We start from the raw sequence: 23,041 nt of genomic DNA, 5'->3' as shown, positions 1-23,041 counted from the left end.
GAAGCCCCCCACCACGCTAATTTTCCGCACATAGGACATTATAACTGTGAAATTGCGAGCAAGTAAAGACGGTCCGTGTAAATTAGTCATTAGGGCTGAAACACATGCGAAAAGTCACCCAACGATCTTACGGAAATCAAAACACGATAAGATAGTTCAATACGGTTTCTTTAAAGCCTAGTCGAGCGGGGATTTCTATCGTTCAGCAATCGCAAGTACGAGTTCAAAACATTATTAACGAAGCACGTGCAGTATTTTGTTCTTGAAAATAGCGTGTAACCAAGTTTTTGTGATCGGACTTTCGCTTAAGTTTTGAACTGGTTTTCACACATGCGCTTCAACTTTTTAAAATCACTTTTTATGCGTACTTCTTTCTGGCGCTGACGTTGTTCTTTTTCTGTTCTCCCTTTTGTTTCAGTCGCGATGACGTCGCAACCGACCAATGAATCGGAGCTGCAGTTGTACAGGGTCCTTCAACGAGCCAATCTGCTTTCTTACTACGACACTTTCATTTGTCAAGGTGAGTCAGCCAGCTTCTCTTTGGCCCTCATGTTCCGTGGGGTCGAATGTGACGGCTTCACCAAATACTTTAGTATAGAACTGAGGCATTCCACTCCTCTCATCTGCATTAGGCAGTGCGCCTACAGCACCGAATCTTTCACGAATGGTGCGGAAAGCTCACGTACGAGAGAATGCACATCACGTGCTGTTACCGCTGAGCTTAGTCGCATGACGCCGATGGAGTTCTTCTAAATTCAAAGGAAGAAACTCCGGAGGTGTGGCGCGTCCAGCATTCCAACAACAAAAAATCTGCCCATGACAAACCCATTGCATTTTTGCGGAGTAATGTGCATTTCCCTCCGTACAGTATTTTACATCGCGATGCCGACCTCATTACGGGACTTGTACATTTAGGCTCCAGGCGAACAGACGGCCGACGCCAACAAAACATGTGCAGCTTTGGTTGACCTTTATAGCTTGCTCACCAACACGATCTTTTCTCGAAGATTAAAGCTGCTAAGGTACAAAAAGTTGCTGGCACACCATATTTAATAACCTGTCGAGCACAAATAAAGGTAGCACTATCCAATAGTGCTACACGAGCTCTACTTCGTACGGGCATCCGGTTGCTTTTACTAGGAACTAAAACGAAAACAAAAAACCGAAAACACGCGAAATGTTTTCGATAACTACAACCGGAACAAACCTTTGTTCTGACTTGACAATGGCCAATGCAGGATCCGCAGTCAATTAAACGCTAATCAATCTATTCAAGCATTATGTGGAGTTTCAGAAGTGGTAAAGAGTGCACGGCCACTAAATTGATAGGCCCTGGAACTGAGTGGGCGCACGGGCACCCATAGCTTCGACTTCATCACCACGATAAGTTGTCCCCGACCCAAAAAATAACAACTTATTCGCAATTACCGAAAAGCAGTCATATGCTGTGGTCTTCAACAGCACGATTTGTGTTGTTGAGAAATCTAGCCACGTGATCATGGGCGAATCGTAGTGTCACACTATAAAAAAACTGTGCCCGCTTCCGTTCTGCTTTTTCCAGCGATTTTCTACATGAAAGCCTCGAGCAAATTTAACGAAAGAGAATACATGTTTTGTGCTGGTGTGTTTCGTGTGATTTCGTGCACCTCCGTTTGCTGTTTCACGTTTAAATTTTAATCAGCTGTGTGACCTGTAGTTCCGCCCATAGTAGAAAGACCGTAGACAGCTTTTAATATGATTGCTTAAATTACAACCTGAGACATCAGCAGTTTCAGAAAAAAAATCTATTTATGGTAATCAAATATTATCCTATCAGATTAGAGATATCCTAAACAAACATAGGTGTGTGTATGAAATTACTTCCATGTTTCATTTCAAGAAATATCTAAGGAAATATTTTAATGTTACTAATGTACATTCCTAGTGACTTTTGTTGGTAATCAGTGTGCTTTTTTTATCTGATCTGTAAGCTGAAGAGTATTTAGCTTCGGTAAATAATTTATTTCTCGGCTTGTGTGCTGTGGGCTAACTTTTTATTCTATTTTCTCTCTCGATTTGTGCCCTGCTGTTGGGTGTTGTTCAGGGGTTGGTACCCAGTCACATGATTGCATTTGCCTTTTGTTTCAATTTCCTAAATATTACAAAAAAAATTAAAAATACTTTTTCCGCAATAGTAATTCCAAAAATCTATTTATTAACCGTTCGCCTATCATGTGACGCTTTCTGCGCGTATTCTTTTTTTATTATTATATTAGCCACATAATCATCAAGCAAAAAACAATATTTTTATAAGGATGACCAAGAGCACAGAGCAGATGGTCTTCTCGGAAAAGCGAAACATTAAGAATTGTTTCTGCTATCCACTTCGTTTGACAATTGCGTAACGTCCTTTTGTAAGTAGATAAGAACGCGGAAGAAAAACAAAACAAAAAAGACTGACACTAGAAAGGCAATGTCCTGTTAAAATATTATCGAAACACAAAAAAATAAAGCTTTTTTACTAATTAAACAATATCAAGCTGTTTTTGTTCTACTATTGCTTGGTTTATTAAAAGAAGTTGCTGATCAAAATGTACTTTAAATTTACAGACGACAGATTGATATATCAATCTGTCGTCTTTTAAAATTCATCTAGTGATTCAAAAGCACTTTTTATAGCTAGTGATTTAAATCGAATTAATACGATGAAACTAAAAAAAAAAAACTGGAAAATAAATTACTCAATTTAAAAAAAAAGATCATGATTTTCTTCATTCTGCTTTATTTCGTTTCCATCTCGCACCCATATTCAAATAAGGCACCATTTAATATCTATCTCCAGCCTGTAATAAAAACATACAGTGCAGTATGTTTTTGAACACTTGTTCGAATACAAATTATCTCCATTTTATGTGAGAACATTGTAACTCTTTCAATATCACTGAAGTACCGAGCGAAGAGTGGTTTAGTACGATTCCGCAGTTTGCCCCGAACGATGTTCCATGAAACCCTAGAGTGAGCATATTCGAAGGGGATCTCCCCTCGTTGCAATTATCTTATTCAGAAAGCGTTTGGCATCTGTTAATTCATTTTCGCTTCAGAGTGTCATAGGTCGCCGTCTGTTACTGGTGCGTGTCATTTGGCACAACAGGACGCGAGAGCAAGACCAGAAAGTTTCTATGCTCCCTTTTCTCGCACGCGTCTAGAAGGTGTCAATGACTCAATATATTTTTACTTTTGGCTTATATGTGTTTAGAAGAGCAGTGCAACGAAATTTAGTTGAAATGTTTTCCAGTTTATACAATCACTGTCACTGACGGGTGTGTGTGTGTGTGTGGGGGGGGGGGGGGGGGGGGGGGGGGTGAGGACACGGAAAATAAACCGGTAGATTATTTTGTCAGGGGAATGCTCGTAGGCTACTTGGTATATACATATTGTTCCGCGATTTATAGAGCTATAGTAATTGCAATAATCAATTTAAGACATTTTATCGTTTCGTCTGGCGAGCAGGCAACGCTGCCCAAGTTAGTCACGTCATTGTGCCCATAAACCACGTGATTATGAGCGCTCTCCTATTCTAGGCGCCCCCATGATCGCCCAGGCTCGCCTCGAAACGGTAAGATCAAAACCGCTCACGCAATGCGGCTACTCCAACGCTATACTCGCTCTCGGCCCCGCCCTTAGACCTTCCACCCTGCACGTACCTGCGAGGTTGTCGAGGACGACATCGACTACGGCGAGTTCGTTCGTGACTCGTCGTAGCCTGGAGCAGGTCGCCAGCCGGTCGCAGTCAAAATGACCACAATACGATCAAAACCTCTCACGCAATTAGGCTACTCCAACGCTTTGCTCGCTCTCGCCCCCGGCCCTTTCACCTTCCAACCTGCACGCGCCTGCAAGGTTGTCGAGGAGGACGTCGACCACGGCGAGTTCGTCCGTGACTCGTCGTAGCTAGAGCAGGTCGCCAGGCGGTCGCAGTCAAAACGACCAACCTCTAACATCTCTTTTTAACAATCACTCTCATCGCTGCTGCGATCATTGTCAAAGACTTTGGCGAAGCGAGCGATGCCGCATATGTAATCGGCACGGACCGCTTGCTCGAAATGCGGAAGGTAAACAAGGAAGCTGAAGCTCGAGACGCCAAGAGAGCCAAGTCTGTGAGTGCGTGCAAGGAGACGCAGCACGGAGGGCGGTGACGTCACAAGCCCGCCAGCACAGGTGGCCTTTTTCAAATGAGGTGGATCCGAGGGTCCCGCTTATCAATCGAAATTTATCCGCGAAACCATGGAGTTATTTTTAAACCAAATTTAGCGGGATTATATGAACATATAATTGGACCTAGCAGTACAGTTATCTCATATTTTATTCTTGGCGTGTCTTAAATCCTTAAAGAATTTGACTGCACGGTCGTTGCGATTGTGACATGAATGCAAAGAAGGAGTTAGGGAGCAAGAAACGTGACCATAGAAGGCCACGCCGCACGTTTTATTTTTTTTTTATGCTTTTGGTGATTTGAGCGGGACCCAAATTGATTCTCGTGCAACGCCACTCAGCAAGAAGCTTCATTGTCCCGGAGTAATTTTAAAGAAAACCAATCTGCCTTAAACAGGTCGCTGAATAAACCGGAACGCATGACCGTCTTATGATTTAAAATGGCTAAACTCACGCTAATTAATGCAACGGTTTACAGAAAGAACGGGATTTCATCATGACTCTAGGTAGGACCAGTAGAACTTATGAAGAGATAGTGATCTAAACATGTATTTATTTTTATCGAAGGACCACCCACCTTGGCCTAACTATCCCGAAGCAAGAGAGGTAGGGCGAGGAACTATAGGGGGTTGGGTACGTGATTACGTCAAGATTAGATGAGGTGAAGGGTCCCAGATCTTCTCGTGTAATCCACCAGTGAGTCGAAGATGGCTTTCCTGCGATTTAAAAAGCAAAAATAGGCGAACGCTGCTCTGTCAGCAATTATTATTAACAACTTTTTTCTTCTGTAATATTTATCCGCTGCGCTGCGCTTTTAAATTTCGAATTTGTAATTTTTATATTCAACTGGTTATCAATAAATCATTCAATATATGATTTAGTGTGCCCTAAACAGCTGGTAAGGCCTTAGGTTTGTTACATTTGCACGAACTGAAGAACCAGCGGACTAAGATATTTTCACATTACAAGGTGAACTTCGGTATTACACTTCTTTAAAAACATGCAAGAATAGTGAAAAGGTCCACGAAATGGTTAAATCATTTGTCATACATGGTCTGCATCCGAGTCAACCAAGGACCAGATTCAAAGGTAGTAGAAAGAAGGTTAAAGCAACCCTACATCGGTTTTGTCGCTGGCTAACATGAAATAAGATTCTACTCAAAATCAGAAGGAATTACAGCGCTTTTGTAGTTTATGTGCAAACCCATGTCGCGAACTAGTCGTCTATTCGAAAGAGGCGAAAGGCCAAGTGTATCCAAGAGACGCACGTATTGATATAAAAACTCTCCGTCCGATGTGGCAATCAAAGTTAATTCTTACAAATCGTCGGTGTACGCACTCTAATAGCCTTTGATTGACGCCCAAAGAATTCCACAGGTTAGAAGAAAAGTTCAACCTTGATAAATCTTACGACCCAAATAGGTACAGTATGCAGATGTTATAGCGGAATTTACGGGTAGTGCGTACAATTAAGCCTAGAATCCGTAAGGAATCATTAATAATTTTCGAATCATGGAAACCAAAATTTAGGCGTGAGTCAATAAAAATACTAAAGTCACGTGCAAATCAATATCTTGAAATGTCTGGGTCATGCAATTTATAGAGATGAACAATAACATTTGCGTTGCGGGAGAGACAACCCTAGTTTCGGTGGGGTTTAAAAGCAGCGAAGTTGTACAACACCACTGGCGAATCACATCAACATCCTTTTGTAAGAGTTCACAGTCAGGAGGCGTGCGGATACTACCATAAATTGTCACGTCGACAGTGAACTGTAGTATCTCTGAGTTGCTGACAAAAGTTGCAGGGTCACCTGTAAAAATATTAAAAAACAAAGTTCCAATGTTCAACCCCTGTGCAATCCGGAATTTAACAGATAAGAAAATTATTGGCATCCTAAGTTGGGCAGTATTTTTTAGGATTCACTGAGGTAGCTGCCAAACCAGTCACAAAGACCAGAAGAAAGACTTATATTAAGTAGCTACTTCAATAACAGATTGCGATCTACGAAGTAAACCGCCTTAGAGCAGTCAAAATAAATATCATCAACCAGGTCGTCGACTCAACTATAGGCTCTCCAAACTCTGAAATGGTTCCAAGATTACTCTCAACAGATCGTCTACGACAGTGGTTCTCAATGGGGGTCCGCGGACCCTTTGTGGTCCGCGAAGGCAGTCTAAGGGTCCGCGAAGCCTGGCAATAAAAGTTGTCTTTTTTCAGACTGAGAAGAAACATTCCAATTTTCGGGTTAGTTTTCTCGAGTGTATGTCGTGAATAACAGAAGTCTACTTCATACCAGCCTTTAGTAAAATTCATTTATTAAGTCATTATTATATTAAACTTGTAGCTTTTCCCCCCTTCACCACGAACGGGGTCCTCCATCATCTCCCCCGATCCACAAGGGGTCCGCGGAACATGAACGGTTGAAAACCACTGGTCTACGACAAAAACCGTGCTAATTTGGACTGAGCAATGGTCTAAAATGCAAACCCAGATGCTTAAAAATAACTTTCTTAAAAAACATGGAAAAAACAGAAAACAGTGCAATTGGTGTGTAATTGCCGACGCACGAAGAGCTTCCAGATTCTTTCAGTGGCACAACTACAGCATTTTTCCACGTCGATGGAAAAGTACTTGTTTTTAAGGACACGTGAAAAATATAATGCTGCAATAAAGTCAAGATAGCAGAACGTCCTTTAACAATTAACGCAGGATCCAATCTTCCCCACATGCGCCTTTTGGGGCAAGTTCTTTTAAGGCCGAAACCTTATCGGTCAATCGATAATACACGAATTACATAAGATGAAGATTATTTACACAAAGGATTGCGTTGTTAAACTGGGAGAGATTGAGGTCTATTATGAACGAGGGGTGTTTAGGAAATATATTGCAGACACTCAAACTCAGTGGCGTGACCGGTCAGTCTTCAGAGTTATAGCCTCAATTCCGCTGGATGGCCTAGTGTGCCCAACAGATTCCCGAAGTTGGTCAGGACAACGGCTGAGTGGAGTCGTGCAATAGGCGTTTGTCTCTTTTAGACAATCGCTTCACCATAGAGCGATGCTCCTTGAATAAAGAGTGTCATTTGTCCAAGCCAGGCAATTTATGTCTCTCGTCATAACGTAATTTCAAAGTCAGCGCCCGCCGCAGATCCCGTGAGAACCAGAAAGAAAATGCACCCCGGAACAGTAGCAGGCTATTTGGTTTCCTCTCATAGACATATATATATTCCAGAAAATTGACACACATGTCCCGCGTGGTAAATCGAACGCTTTGAAATTCGTGCATTTTAAAGTGTATTTTTGAGTTCCTTAGTTTGCGGTGCGCAATGGTCATTACTATCATATGACGGTATCATTTAAAACGTTGAAGGGTGCCCCATGCAGCGCTAGGGCTCTGATTAACAAGGTGGACTTCTACTTCATGCAGTGCCGGTTACGCCGAAGCGAATAACTTCTGCTCGAATACGAGAGGTAATGAAGAAATCAAACATAAATGATCTGGTGCGCACCAAGTGCATGCAACTATGCACTTATTTTCTGTGCTTCAAATCCGCGTGATTCACTAATAAATTTTTCGATGGGCAGTGAACTAGGAGATGCACCGTTAAATATATATAATCGGTGCGATTCCACAAGACAGCACAGGAGCTACTTTTCTTAAACTGACATATCTCGATTCTCTAAAGTTCATGGGCGAGTGAAACAGCTAGCTTCATTCGGGTAAGCCACACTTGGAACCGCTCAAATAATGCCGACTTTAGAGAATCATGTGCCACCGAAACCCTAAGAATGCTTTCTCCCGAGCAGATTGCAGCGTCCATCAGATCACAAAGAAGTGGCGTGGCGGTTGTTACTTTATAAACGCGAAGAGATCCCCTTGCATTAGTGCTTATTTGGTACTCCGCGAAAAAAAGGGAGAATGTGGGTTCGATATGAAGAACTAAAGATAAATTGCAGAGAACAACTTGCTAGACCCAACATTGGCCAGCGATGCGGTTTTCATTGTTGTTTTGCTTAATATATTCGGTGAACATAATTATAAAGTTAGTCGAGTGTACGTATGCCTGGAGAAGGGTTGCAGGGATGTAAGCTGAACTGAGCTCAGCATTTGTCTCTTTCAATTTACTCACTCCTGTAGCTTCAGCAGCAGACCATCGCTTGGCTCTATCGTTCGCACTCGGAATGTCGCCATCCCATTATAGGAGGGTCAGAAATGATTGAGCGAGGAATACCTCGCGCCTTCCCACTCCATCGTGGTTAATACGTTTTATAGTGCCACAAGTGAGCTGGAGAACGACAGAAGAGCCCAAATTGATCTAGGGCAGTCAGTAGGTGACAGCTTTATCGACAGCTAATCCGCGCAGCTGGTGGCCAGAAGAGGCAACTTTGGGACGGCCCGGTCCGCGAGCAATTGGACACGAGCACTGCGTCACAGTTAGGAAAAGAGCTCGCGCACAGTCGAACTCAAGATCGGATACATTGATTGCGGCCACGCGGGCCGCCTCAGAGGTGCAAAAATTCTCCATAAGATGGCGCCATCTATCAAACCAAATGGTGGGTATAGGATGCCAAGAAAGGCCGCTTTTTTTGCGATTGCCAGTTATTATTCATCCAACCAGTATTTATACATAAGCTTCAGTTGCGGAAATCAGTTGCGGATTTTTCTTTTAACCTCCACTTTTGAAAGTTATTTGTCTGGTGACTAAAGCAATAAGTCTGCGCAGAAAAGTGTCTAAAGTAACGCACAATCGGCAGTTATTTCAAGCTCACACAACAAAAGATTCGTTTTTAATTTGGGTGAAAGGAGGAGCGCTTAAACTAGTAACGTGCAATGCGAAAACTTTTTCTTTTACAAATGTGCCATGTTTAGATCGAGAAGGCTCAATGTAAGCGCGACATAACGAACAACGCTTTCACTAGAACTAGGAAGCACAAAGTTGCGCGCTGTGCCCGAGAAAGCTCCTTCCGCTCGAGCAGCTCCCGCGGCCATCCCTTTTGGGCTGTGGAGAGGTTGAAGTGACAGGGAGGCATAATTTTTCCGCAGCTTCCGCGACCGACTAATGACACCACCGAGTCGCTATCTTTGGCTTCACCGGGAGAACGGGCAGCTCAACCGTCCGAGCGAGATCCCACATCAAGTCGAGGAGATGATCGCCAACTTCGTCTATACTTCCAGTATCACCCTGGGCACCAGCCTAATCTGATAGTGATATCATTTTTACCCGCCGGTCTCCAACAAACGTGCTGTTTGGGGGATGCTGTTGCTCTATAGATGTCGCGAACGAGTCCTAACAAAAGAAAGAAACAAAAAAGACGAAAATCAGCAAACATTATTTTCTAATTCCGAGGCTAAGTGCGAAACAAGCTCGCTGTTGCTTTTTTGTTGCCTACCCGGAGTTGGGGCGAGACCGACTGGTGCGGAACAGCGCCCGTCGCCGCCGCTGTCTGCCGGCGGCGGTGGAGAACGTGGCGCGCAGTCCTACTAACGATGGATTCCGGCCTAATTGAAAGCGCGAAAGGCTACAGCGATAGAAGGATCGCTTTCCGATCTCGCCTCACGCTGACGGCTTCTTGAGCGATGACGGCGGCGCTCCCGTCCCGGCGCGTCCCGCGTTGACAAATGGTCCTCGGCGCGCGATCGTGCTCGTGCGCCCGAAGAAGAAGAAAGACCGACTCGTCGTCCCCCCGCCCGTTGGCCGCGCATAAACAGGAGCCGTAATTTGTCTCGTTTATCCTCCCCCGGTCTGCCCGACGTGTCCCCGCATTCGGAGACGCTCCTCCGCTGGCGAGCCAGCCGCCGCCGCCGGTGCGGATTACGGCCAGCCTACGTCGCGCCAACGGGCAGCGCTGTGCGTGCTGCATATATGTAGTCGTGACCGGTCGCTGGTCCTCTCTTCGCTAGCAGGAGAAACTCGCAAAGAGTGAAAGCGACGGCCTCCAGCGAGCCAATTGTAGTGTTGGGGGCCCCGGACGACGTATTGTGCGGTAGACCAGCAGCCACCGGCGACTTAAGGAAAGCAGAGCGCGGTTTTGCGCCTCTTCTTTCATAGTTTCATATGAAGCGTTCTTATTGGCCCGCAACCTCATTGGCTGTGGAGGGATATTCGGACGCTTCGTGCCACGCTCTTCGTTTCTCGTGGTTTCGGGGACTATGCGGAGCGCAAGTCCGTCTGCTTCTTTTTGCAGGGGTTGGGGTCACGTCAGAACGCCGAGTTCTGATCGGCTGTGATGGAAGGATAGTGGGCAGACCTCGAAGCAAGCTGCCTTGAGGTCTACCCACTATCAATAAATTAGAACCAATCAGAGCCTGGTGTTCTGACGTCACCACAAACCCTCGCAAAAGGAGCAGGCGAACTTCTCCACCGCATTAGCGTTCAGTGGCGCCCTTTTACGGTTTTAGTTGGTAACGTCCCGACCAGTATTTGCCTCGTCGTGATTGGCAGTATTTGCCTCGCCGTGAACCGGCGATTGGCCAGGCATCATCAGTATACAGGAAGCTACGGTTCGGCAAAAACGCGAATGCGGACCGCAGCAACGCTTTTGGTATTGCGCACGTCGCTAATAGAGTAATCAAAGCACGTCAAGTAGAATTTTGACGTAATAGCAGTAAGACCAAGCACGAATCGTACACGAATGCCGCGTTAACGTTTGGCTGGACATCGTGTCCAGCTACTGGGTCGCAGGACGATCGGCACCGGGCTCGGGCGGCTCGATTGCCGAGGAGGCGCCATGCGAGTGCGACGACGTCGCGTGGAGATATAGAGGAGGTAGTTCGCGGGCTGCGACTGTTTAGGTAGTGTTAACGCTGCTTCCGCACAAACCTGCCACACTTTCTGCACTTTTCACTCCGAGTGCCTCGAGCGTTCTCTTCTTACTGATTGATGGTGAAGCGGAACATAGTGGACTCCCTCTGGCCCAGCATTCCGCGCACTCTGCTCGCAGTCGCGACTGCTCCTTGGCTGCCGCGTTCGCCGGTGGTTGACAAAGGCGTTTGCGTCTTTCCCTCCTCACGACACATACATGTTGTAGATAATGCCGACGAGGGCTCGGGTCATCTCCTTCGGCAACTAAAGGCTGAGGGCTTGGGTGCTGTCACTTGGCTCTTGCATCCCCAGTCAGCTTTCACAGTCAGTGATGTATCCCTCGTTTTATTTCGGAACGCGAGTGGCGAGCGAAAAGTGGTTCCGGTGAATTGGCTTTTAGTTACTCGCCATCTTTCTTTAAATTCAATAGAAGTCACCTCGCGTCTGCGCAAAGGCAAAGGCGCGGCTGTGTAATATCGCGGTACATTTGTTTTGCGCAAGCACCCGCGCGGGCGAAGCACCTTCCCAAGCCGTAGCCACAGCCCTTTCTTGGCTTCGGTGAGTGCTCTGAATAGAAAAGGAGAGGGTGGGGCGATGAAGGAAAAGAGAGCAAATTCTTGCGACATTAATTATGGTTGGAATAGGTTGGTATGTTTCTCTCGCGCTATCAGTGATGAGGCCGGACTCAGGTGGCGCTTACCCTTCGCGCGGCAGCATAACAGCGTTTGTGCGCCGAGCACAAAAATAGGACCTTGGATCTGTCCAAACTTGCCTATAGTTTCTCGCCCCATACTCGTTTTATCAAATCCAACCTTCATTAACCGAGCATTTGGTGCTGACCACTGTTTTGTGATCGTGTTATAAATGTAGTCCTCTAGAACTACATCAACAAAGTAAAAACGTACTTTTGCGTGGCCTGGTGGGCATATCCTGTTCTAGCTGCGTTTTTCATCTGTTTTTGTTTCAATACGAGCCGGAGAACGCGGAACGAAATGCCCATCTTTCTTAGCTAAAATAACGAGCCCTCAAAATTGATGAATGTCATTTTATTCTTAACAAACCTTAAAATGTGGTAAGCATTTATATATATATATATATGTATATATATATATACATACATACATACATAATTCTATCCGAGACAAGGGGGCAGCGTAAAAGGGCTGAACAAGGTCGTGACCCGTGTCACACTACGATTGGCCTTAAAAGCCTTTCACGTCTACATAATCTCCTAAGCCGTCTTTACTAACCAAATTTCACTTCATTGCGAGCTCATATTAACTATATTTGTTTCGTACAAACCTGCGGCGAGAGTTCTTCAGAGTATATCAGTTTTGTGCACATTATTTGACATAAACATTTGGTCTTCAGTAACTATATTTGTGCTCATATCGAAAAAAAAATATTGGTAGCCAAATAAAAATTAATTTATAAAATTATTGTTGTGCCAATATATTCGTTATCACTATTCTGGCAAGGTAGCCTGAAGGTAGTTTGTAACCCAGAGAATAACCTCTACAGTCGGTTTCCCTTTGGGAAAAGTAATCAAGCCGTGACTGCAACGGCTCCTGTCCGAGTTCATGGCTTGACGCGCGTCTCGCTTGTCCTCTTCTCAGGAGGCGATGACGTGCAGCAGTTGTGCGAGGCGGGAGAAGAAGAGTTTCTTGAGATCATGGCCCTCGTGGGCATGGCCAGCAAGCCTCTTCACGTTAGAAGGTTGCAGAAGGCGCTCCAGGAGTGGGTCAACAATCCGGGTGAGTGTTTTTTCCCCTTCCTTTTATCTTTCCCCGTCGAAAAGGAGCCCGGGGCCACCCATACTGCCGGCCCAGGTGGCTGCATACAGCAAACAATTTCCAGGCGACCAACACTTTCGGCGTACGCTCCACGCCACGTGTCAAAAGAGCGCAGGCGATGGCAATGACTCATTTGCCGTGCACGACCGCCTTTTGGTCGTGTACGGCAAGGTGACTCCTTTCGGATGCTTCACCATAGAGCGCTTGAAGCCTTCTTGCAGGACCACTAGTCACCCAGTGTTGTCTTTCATTTTTTCCGCTGGCAAGAAAACAAAAATATATCCTGCTCTTCTCATCCAGTCCATGACTACTGAAAAAAAAAAAAATTAAAACTGAGATACACACGAAAAGCCATTTTCCGGTTCTTCATAAATGTTTTCTTCATAATCACGAAGAAGATGGGAGCTTCGTGTTTATTTCACAATATGGTCGGTGACAGGTCAAGAATTCAGTAAATCTTCTGCCTCCAGCGCGTCCTTTCTGACACTGATACAACTTGGTTGCCGCGCAGCCAAAGCTTCGTGGAAGCCATTGGGTGCACGCTGGAGGTGGAGCTTGTACCGAATTTTTATACAATCACCGACTATCTTAAATAAACGGCATCTCAAACGAAATTCACGAATTTCTACATTGGTGGTGCCTAGATGCCGGGACGAGCCAAATACTTCTAAAAAATTATGGAAAGATAAATGCAAAATACTTAGACAAATTGTATTGCATTGCAAATCCACTTACACCTTTTAGAAAGGTACATGCGAGGTCAGGGACGGCCAAAACATTTGAGAAATTGCGTCAAAATACAAATACAAGATATTTCGACAAAAATGTATTGAATTATGTATGCAGTTACCCGTTTCATAAAACGACTCTACTTCGTCTCACCCTCCGATGGACTAAAGGTCAAAGCTACGAACCGCCAGATCCAATCACGATCTACCTAGAAATTGTGCCGTATTTCGCTTCAAAAATCGTATCGGTGCCCGCGTCTCGAATCACTGATGAGGGGACTAAAGTCCCTAGATAAGAGCTTCCTAGAAGTAGCGATATTCTTTGAAGCGCCGACTGCGTGACGGTGTAGGTTTTAGGAAGCGAATGGCGGCGCACAGCGGAGGTTTGAACTGGATGACGCCATTTTCTTCCGGCGGAATGTGCTTTGTCATTTGTATTGGTTGTCGTTACTTGTAAAAGCAGTATCGAGGGACTTCAGAGGGGCGGGTGGACAGTGCTTGGAATCGAATTAAGAGCACCGAGTGACTCAACAATTTTACATCGCAAAAAAAGCACAACATATAGTCTCCTTGCAGCGTCGCAGCTATAGAAATGATGCGGCGCTTTTGGATTCGAGCATTATTCGTCCACCCCTAATCAGTGTTAAGCGTGTCATAGTATAGCGTGGAACGTGATTGGACCTGGCGGCCCGTGGCTTTGGCCTTTAGTCCATCGTAGGATGAGACAAGGTATAGATACAAATACAACGGAGGGTATTGACCGTCCTCAAATATTTTCCCAAATACCTTTCGTTCCTACAGGACATGGACATGCCCCAAGAAAGAGTTGAGTCCTAATGGACCAAGAATGTAGTTAATAAAATGAATGTTGCAACTTTAAAGTTATAAAAAGATTATATGGCACATCAGAAAGAGGTGCAACACTGGAAAAGACAATGTATTAAATACAAGTTTAATTTCAGTGGTTTAATTAAAGCGACAAAGTTCTTTTAAACTACATGCCGGCAACGGGACGTTTTTAAGAAATAAAAGCAGCCAACCAAGAACTCCTTAATTCTACCTATCCCGTTCATGACTTGTTCTCTTCTCTCGTATTTTCTTCGTCGTTTACTGTGCAAAAAACTCACCAAGTTGTACGGTTTTTGCTAACGTTCTGATCGCAAAGAAGAGTGCCCGAAATCGTATTTGATTGCGAAGAATAGCACACAGAAATTAATTTTGGCAGTATTTGAAATACTTTTTTCCTTGTATCATACAGTCGACAAACACATTCTTGAATATTTAATGGAATACGCAATACAAAATGTTCGAAATATTTCAGACAAGTATTTAAAATACTTGTATTTGAAATACTGCCATCCCTACAAGATACAAATAAACCGGGAGTATTTGATCAACTTTAAATTTGTTTACAACTCTATTTTGTTTTCTAAAGTTTGTCATTTTGGACTTTCATTTCTCCCCAAGTAAAAAAAAAAGTCATTCTTGAAAAAAGAGTGGTGTTGTTGTGTATACCCCACTAATAGAGCGCTTAAAAAAGAAAGTTGCAAATCTAGAAATAAAACGTCTTTGTCATAAGATATAAGGTTATAACGTCATGAAAAGCAATTATTTAGTATGATTCTGTACTCAAAGGCACAGTTGAAGCAATAAAGTCTTTTCGAGCAACATATCGCTTATGCGACGTCTGCAAATATATCAGTCAGCCAAAAAGTATGTAATTTTATTCATCTCTGTCATTCCTTGTTCTACTCTGCCTTTTTTCTTTCCATGGTTCTTACGAGCAATGCGTAGCAAGTTTCATGCACTTGCATGTCACTCCCATCGCGAAGAGTGTCCGAACGTCGCATTTGATTGCGAAGAACAGTACCCAAAATTGCATTTGGACATCCTTTTATACACAGATATTTAAAACGCTCATACTTTAAATATGAAGAAGATTCACGAATACATTCCACGATATGTATATTTATATGGAATACAAAATACTCAAGGTTCTTAAAATACGCCTTTCAAATACTTGTATTTAAAATACTGTTCATCTGTACATCACAATAGAGGTGCTTGATACCTCTTCGAAACATGAAAGCATATGGTTTATTAAGCTTGGATGTTCACTCATACCTGAAAATATTAAAATTACTTAAGCATCTAAATTCAAACCACATCTCTTCCACGTTAATCATTTAGACATCCGCCATTTTAATAAGAGCCAGCACGCCCCATATATGTGAGATGAAAGCTGCGAATATACTTGGGTTCATTTTGTTTTGGGGATAATCGCGCAAATTGAACCAATTCCTCATTTGGAAGAGTAGAGGTTATTTTGTAGCTCTAGAACTAGTTTCCTAAATCTTTAGGGCCATCTGCTATCGATCTCATTTATTATAGTATACGTTTATATATAGCAGTATCAGCGTTTCCTCTGCGGCAGAAAAAGGTTTACCAACACTACTTTCGTTCGTTTTGACCGGCCAAACGTACGGTCGTGCAGTTCAGAAATGTGTGGCATCGATGTTAAGGCCCGTTCACACTCTTGCAACCGAGTGCGACCGAGAGAGACCAAACCGGTTTTTAAGCCTCTTGCGATCTCTTAGGACCAGCTCCGCTCAGCGCATCCGGTCCCAAGAAGTCTTTCTCGGTCGTACTCGGTTGCAAGAGTGTGAACGCGCCTTTAGGATGAGCTCTGAAAAAGCCCGTATAAACCCGGCCCCGCTACACGGCCGCGTCGTTACGTTAGGCTTGTCCGTGTTTTGAGTATTTTGAGGATCGTCTTAAATAACGTACTACTTTATTTGACATCTGTATCGAACACTGATAGCACTCGGAGGCCGTGCAATATTTCTCATGGTCGTGGTCTGTTCTGGTGGGATGAGTAGCACCGTTGAGTGCGCTTCCGACCGTGCACAGTTGCACTGCGGTGAAGCGAGAACCGCAAACTAGGCATCGCGATTTTGCGGATCTTGCTTCACCGCATTGCGGCCGTGTGCTAAGGGGAAAGCACTCCTCCAAAAAACGGCGATAAAACAAAACAAAAAGAAACTTGGTACGTGCTGATGTAACAACTCCACCTTGAAGTAAAGAGTTCTCAATAATACAACTCTTATAGTTGTTACAAAATATAATCTTATAGATGAACGGCTCTATAAGATTATATTTTGACGTTTTTTTTTCGTTTCGTTATCACCTTTGCATAGCTTTCATATGTGCGATGGCACACTGAACAAAATACATTAAAACTAAATTTACTGTAGCAGAGGATGTAAACTTGGGATTAACATTAATGAGTTCCACGGAACTGTTTCTAGTGTTAATTTATCATTCACATTCCAATTTTTGTTATCATAAAGTTTAACATATAAAAGATCATTGTTGTTAATATTAAAATGACAAAATCTTCTCTTCTATCTGAGTTAATGATTGCATCTTTATTATGAACTTTAGCAATTTAATTAAATATCCCTTAGGTTGCTCAATACTATTTTGTTCTAACATTATTTTGACGAACTATAATTTGGTTTACCTTTGGTTCCGTACCTAAAATTATAATTCACAGCAGTTCATACTGTTCTTTATCACTTAGTAAATTCCTGTTGTGCCTGGTGATTTTACATTCTACACAGAAGTTAACAATAGCTAGTTCTGTTCTTGAGGCGTTCGATGAAATTAAGCCTACCATGCAATTGATGCTGACAAAAGGTCGCACAGAAGTGAGAAACCGAAATAGACATAATTCGCCTGATTAACAGGTGAACACATGAATCTTAATGTATAATATTCGCAATGGTGGGAATGAAAACGAAGTGTGTATTTATTTTTTGCTGCTCCAGAATGGTATTTGAGCTGCTCCAAAATGGTATTTTATCTGCTCCAAAAGGTATTCCAAACTTCCTCAGACCAGTCACATATGATTAATCTGAGTAATTCTACCCGCTACCGGTTCTAATAATAAACCAACTCACCTGCATCGCCACATTCATCCAATCATATCAGTGAACACAACAAACGCAAGAGTTTGATAGTGGATAGTATACGCTCAAACTTTCCAACTCCTGTAGTGTTTGTACAGATAGAACATGTGATTAAAGCAGGGGACGCGCTTTAGTCGAAAGCTTGAGCATTCTGTTATGAAAATAGGTCTCATTTAGATTGATGAAATTGCGTGTAAACGCCTTAATTTTGGGACAATAGTAGGAAAGGAAGTAAAGGTTGTATATATATACGCCACGACAGCAATGGGCAAAATACATGCAAAAGTGTATTGAGATACAAATACAAATACTTTGACGAAAATAGATTTAATTATATATTCAGGTATACATCCAGAAAAGTATTTCAATACAACATACAAATACAGCGATTTCTTTTTCCTCATTTTAAAATACTTTTACAAATACATTTTGGTCCCTGTCACGCTAGACTTCAACTTCAACTTTATTACTTTTCTCCAGGGCAGAGGGGGAGGAAGAAAAAAGAAGCAGACTGTTGTCGCTTGACAGAGTTTCTCCTCCCCACAAGCAACGAGAGAAAACTATTTCACATACTAGTGACCCGTAGAACAAGGTTTACATAGGATCAGAACACACAGCATTAAACAAAAAACAAGAACAAGAAAAATCTGACGTACTTTACGAACATTTTTTGCAGGTCGGAGGTCCCATCAAGAATAGGCAGAAATAACACTATAGAGAAACAATGAACCAATATCCTTTCTGCTCAAACCCATCAAGTCCGTTTCCAGCCATTGTGTACTATTTATAACATTTGGCAACGAGTGCTGCAACATCTGGAGGCCGTACCCTGTTCTCTAGCGATGCGTTGACCATGCGTCAACACAACGGCCGCCATATGCAGGCACTCTCCGCTTCATATTGGCGACTGAGAGAAAAACAAGTTGATTTTTCTTTACAGACGTTTGATATGTTAGAAGAAGTTTATAATTATAATGCGCTGTAATGGGAACTATATAAAGGTTTTTGAAAAGTTGTAATGTGTGAGCATTGAACTCCGCATTGCACATAGTTCGAATTATTCTCTTCTGGAGAACGTGCAAGTGATGCCTATTTGTAGCCGTTGTGCTACCCCAAACAAAGAAACAGTAATTATAGCAAGAGTAAAAGAGGGTGTTATAAAGAAGATTTAAGACCGAAAGGGGTAATATAATTTAACCCCGGATAAAAACAATACAAAAAACGTGCCAAGGTAAAGAGTGCCGAGCATACAGGTACAAAGAATGAAGTGCTCAAAAAGACAGTTACAGCTTGAAAAGAGATAAACGTCATTTGGCATGTGATAGGTGGTTACACTTGCTGCGCAAAGTGCGGCAAGTTTTAAGGTTTCTCCAACACTCTCCTTGTAAGGTAGAAGGCCCCAAATCGTGTGTTATTGCGACGAAGACTGTACCACATTATATTTGAGCAGTCTAGAAATACAAGTGTGCAGAATACTAAATTTTCGCAGTTTAAGTACACTTTACAAATTCATTCATCAATATGTACTAAAATATGAAATACGAAATACTCGCAGTATTTTGAATACGTTCTTCAAATACTTGTATTGGAAATACTGCCCACCTTTTTGTCAGACTAGGCATTTTCTATCTTCTCGTTTCAAACTGGCGTTTAAGCAGTTCTTGATACTCAATTTAGAGCTGCAAAATACTAGTGTATATTGTGGTTTTAAAATGCAACAGTACCTTATCGTCGCTATTACCTTAGGAAACTTTTAGAATTTGCTCGATTTATGTAAAAACATAACGAGGCGTAGGCGGGCAAAACTCGAGAATGATCGTATGTATAGGGTGGTTAAAGTCACCAGGCTCGATCTAAAATGGACCGTAAAAATCGACGCCTGCACGTAGCAATCTAAACTTTTCGTCAAAGGTGTAGTTCACAGGTCGTTTTTTTTCTTGTAAAATTACAAAGCGTAGCTCTGTTTCTGTAAAACATAAGCCCAAACACTTGCCAGGGTCTATGGCGGGCAGCAACGCAGACGACAGGGGTCCAGTACCGGGGTGTGTTTGGCGTTCGTATTGATAGATGGCGCTACCTGCTAATCGCGACGGCTCGCGACCACCATGGTTTATTAAGAAGAATATATTTTTTTTAATGTACCTTCGGTTAAAAAATGAATGCGAACAATAAAAGCAAAGCTTAAAGTAAAAGAAACAAAAAAAAAACGCGTCTGCATAACGGCGGCCTTTTGCTGCCAACGGATTTCGTCTGCGCGTCGTCTGCTATCTTTCGCCGGTCGGCTGCACCTTCAGACGCTGTTCCCTACGCCATCTATCAATACGAACGGCAAACACCGCCCGCTACTGGACTTGGTCGTCTGGGCCACCGCCCGCCGTAGACTCTGGCAAGTTTCTTGGTCCTATTTTTTACTAAAAGAGAACTACGCTGTGTAATTTTACAAGAGGAAACCGACCTGTGAAATACGCCTTTGACGAAAAGATTAGATGGCTACGTGCAGGCATCGATTTTTACGGTCCATTTTAGATCGAGCCTGGTGACTTGGGCCACCCTATATTTTGCACCAACCGCCCTCCCCCCCCCCCCGCCTTTTTTTTTTGGTAACGTAGTCTAGAAATTATAAGTACTATTATTCCGAATTACATTAACACCATTACTATTACTACTGTGTCGAAGATATGAGGTGAAATTGCAGTCTTGATTTGCTTCACTAATTTGAGTGAGAAGCAGTAGTCTGTTGTCAGTCATTCACTATCTGGCACACCCCGGCATTAGACAGGCAATCTTTGCGCCTACGAGGGTCGCACTGTTAAAAAATAGACTTCTAATCTCGTCAGCTTACAGCCTCAATTTAGGATCTTCATCCTGATCAAACAATGCAGCAGATATTTTCTACAACCCACCGGAACATTACATTGAGTCATATCACTTGGAATTCCTCGGCCTCGACTCTTTAGTTGTCACTACAAGGTGCCTCGGGTTGAACTTGTTGGTAGTCAAAATGCTGATGACTAAATGTAGGCATTTTTTGCCATGCTGTTCAGCGGTTTGAGAACATTCTGATATTGAGCTTTCGGTTGTGAAATTGTGTAAAGGTTTTTAAACATAAGGAGTATTTAGAAAAGATCAAAGGAGGTATCTATATCGCTTAATTACGCACATTCTGGGAAGTATAGTACCTAAAGAAACAACTTGGAAACAATTTAGGTGGGCTTCTCATAACTCCAGTTCGCAATCTTAACTAAATTCGTAACTTCTGTTGTAATTTCAAAAAGTCACCGGGTTCATGGATATATAACAGTGTCTTCATGACCTCTAGATTCCTTGTGAAACGATCCAAGTTCACGGTGACTGGTTGCTTTATAAAGACTTTTTCGAATACCGATATTTCTTTTTATCTACATACCGGCCAAACAAACGCCCATATTTGCAAAGCCTCCACGTGCGTCGGCGGTGCTTGGCGGCATTGAAAAATTATTGTCCTTTCTTTGAATACGCGAGGATAACAATACAATTGTAAGAGATCGGTGTATATATAAACGCGATTGATAAGTGTATTGTATGCACAGTAGCAAAGACATATTGGCAAGGAACGCTCTCAGATACGATGATTCTCCATAGCGATCTTGGCGCGACTGGTTCAAAACGACTTTCTGGAAGCTTCAAAGATTTGAATGGACCGAAATGCCGGCTGACACGGCAACTGAGACCAGTCAGCCAATCACCTCTCGAGCTTTGGTCGTCTGCACGTTCGCATCTGTGTGTGTCCGGCTACCAGGCACGGAAGGCAATGGCGTATACTTTCCCAAGATACAGTGACCTTAGTCGTAGCCTCCTCCATACTTACAATACCTGGCAGTTCGACGACGGAGGCATGGATGCCCGGTCGCAGATTTGGAGCGCACGGCTCTGGTAGCGCAGAGCATCGAGGAGCCATTTCTCGGGGAGACTGGACGTCAGCGCGCAGCTTTTGCAGCGGCGAGGACCCGAAACACACATGTTTGCTCGGGAGAAGTGTGTTTCGGCGTCTCGCCTCAGCGGGGCGCCAGTCACGTGGTTCTCCTCTCATCCGTTGTGATCCTCTCCGCCTCTTCCATTTCGGCGGCCGCTTCTCGTGGCGATCTGCCAGGCTTTGTCAGTATGTTTTGTCTGCCAGGCTTTGTCAGTATGAGGCTATGCTTTAGTACTTTGGATGCGCGTGCACGATAAAATGTAACGAGACGTCCGAGTATGTATGGAAGGTAGGAAGCTCGCGCTAGCGTAACGCCGCCCGGATAGCGATACCGAAGGGCCGCATTTTCGAAGTCACATAGAGATGCAAATGTGGCGCACGAATTACGCACGAGTGCGGCATCAGAGTTCGGCTGTCGCTCGGATCCTCGCTCATTGGACACGAGTCCCAGTCGAAGGATGACGTCAAACTCAGGTCCAATCGTTGATCCGCCTTTGCCTCTTTAGGTGACGTTGAAAATTCATCCCTTCGGACTCGAAGTTCAGTGCCCTCAATGACATTCCTAGGAATGTATGACATGCGGGAAAATGCGAAAAAACAACAGAAAGTTTGAAACACTTTTCAAATACATATCAACATACTCCCCAAATATTCAAAAGCAAACTTTAGGCAGGCGGCATAAATTGTTAGACGTAGTTATTGGTGGTTCTAGTAAGAGCAATATAAGGAGCCAGACAGAGAATAGAAGGAAGTCACGAGAGTGGAGTTGAGCATTTCGAGCAAAATACAGATTCCTTGAAGGCAATTTTAACCTGTAGAGCAATATTCGCGAGCAGGTATGGTCTATTTTAAACCGGCAAGAGAAAACTTGACACTGAGATCGGTAGCATTTAATAAAAACTAAGAGAGCAAATCAAATAAATAATAAAAATATCACAAAACCAGAGTTAGGCATTTCTTGCGAAATACAGAAGGAACACTCATGGTAGCGACTTCCTCGGTCAGAGAACGTCAGTTAGTGATTGACTTCAATCTGCTAGTGCGACCGAATATTGCTCCACTCTTTAAGAAGAAAATCATGGCGTAAGGAATTGTGCGAGGGAGGCTTGCAGTGGGCGTGCATGAACGATGGTATTTTATAATAAATTCGGGACCATTGAAAGACCTCCTTGACGTTCTAAACATGTCAGTGACCACGGTACATTTTTTACTTTAGCGGTTTCTACTTTAGGGGAGAAACAGTAAAAACTGACTATTGCTTGTTCGCGCCAACGGTGTCCCGTTGTGTCACTCTGTTCGAGGTAAGACAAAACTGAAGAACAAAAAAAAAATGGGGAGAAAAAGAGCATCAGACGGCTTCGGCGTTACCTTCGAACCGCCACACCACACACACAAACGTAGCAGAATCGATCGTCTTTCGTAGCCTGACCGGGACCGCGACTCTGTCTCGAGCGTTCGTCGGCCGAGGTCGGAGAGCCTTAAAGCAGACGAGCAAATAAAAGACTCGACAAGAGAAACAGCGCCGTCTCCAGAAAAGAGCAGAGGTTTTAAAAGGCTCCCCCGAGCGACAAAAAAAGAAAGGAAAAAAAAAAGTGCGACGC

At 43.5% G+C, this 23,041-nt stretch overlaps 1 protein-coding gene across 1 annotated transcript in view; it reads left to right on the top strand.

The window, feature by feature from the left end:
- Nucleotides 1-423: 423 nt before the first annotated feature.
- The window catches only part of LOC8027668 (NGFI-A-binding protein homolog), a 267,104-nt gene continuing 244,486 nt past the window's right edge, over nt 424-23,041 (top strand). The window contains exons 1-2 of the mRNA XM_042294442.1: nt 424-520; nt 12,613-12,750. Of these exons, the coding sequence (XP_042150376.1) occupies nt 424-520; nt 12,613-12,750 (235 nt within the window). The remainder of the gene's footprint in view (nt 521-12,612; nt 12,751-23,041) is intronic.

This window comes from Ixodes scapularis, unplaced genomic scaffold, assembly GCF_016920785.2.
Source record: "Ixodes scapularis isolate PalLabHiFi unplaced genomic scaffold, ASM1692078v2 PGA_scaffold0__279_contigs__length_252992795, whole genome shotgun sequence".
Lineage (NCBI taxonomy): Eukaryota > Metazoa > Arthropoda > Arachnida > Ixodida > Ixodidae > Ixodes > Ixodes scapularis.
This window is presented reverse-complemented; position numbering and strand designations above follow the sequence as displayed.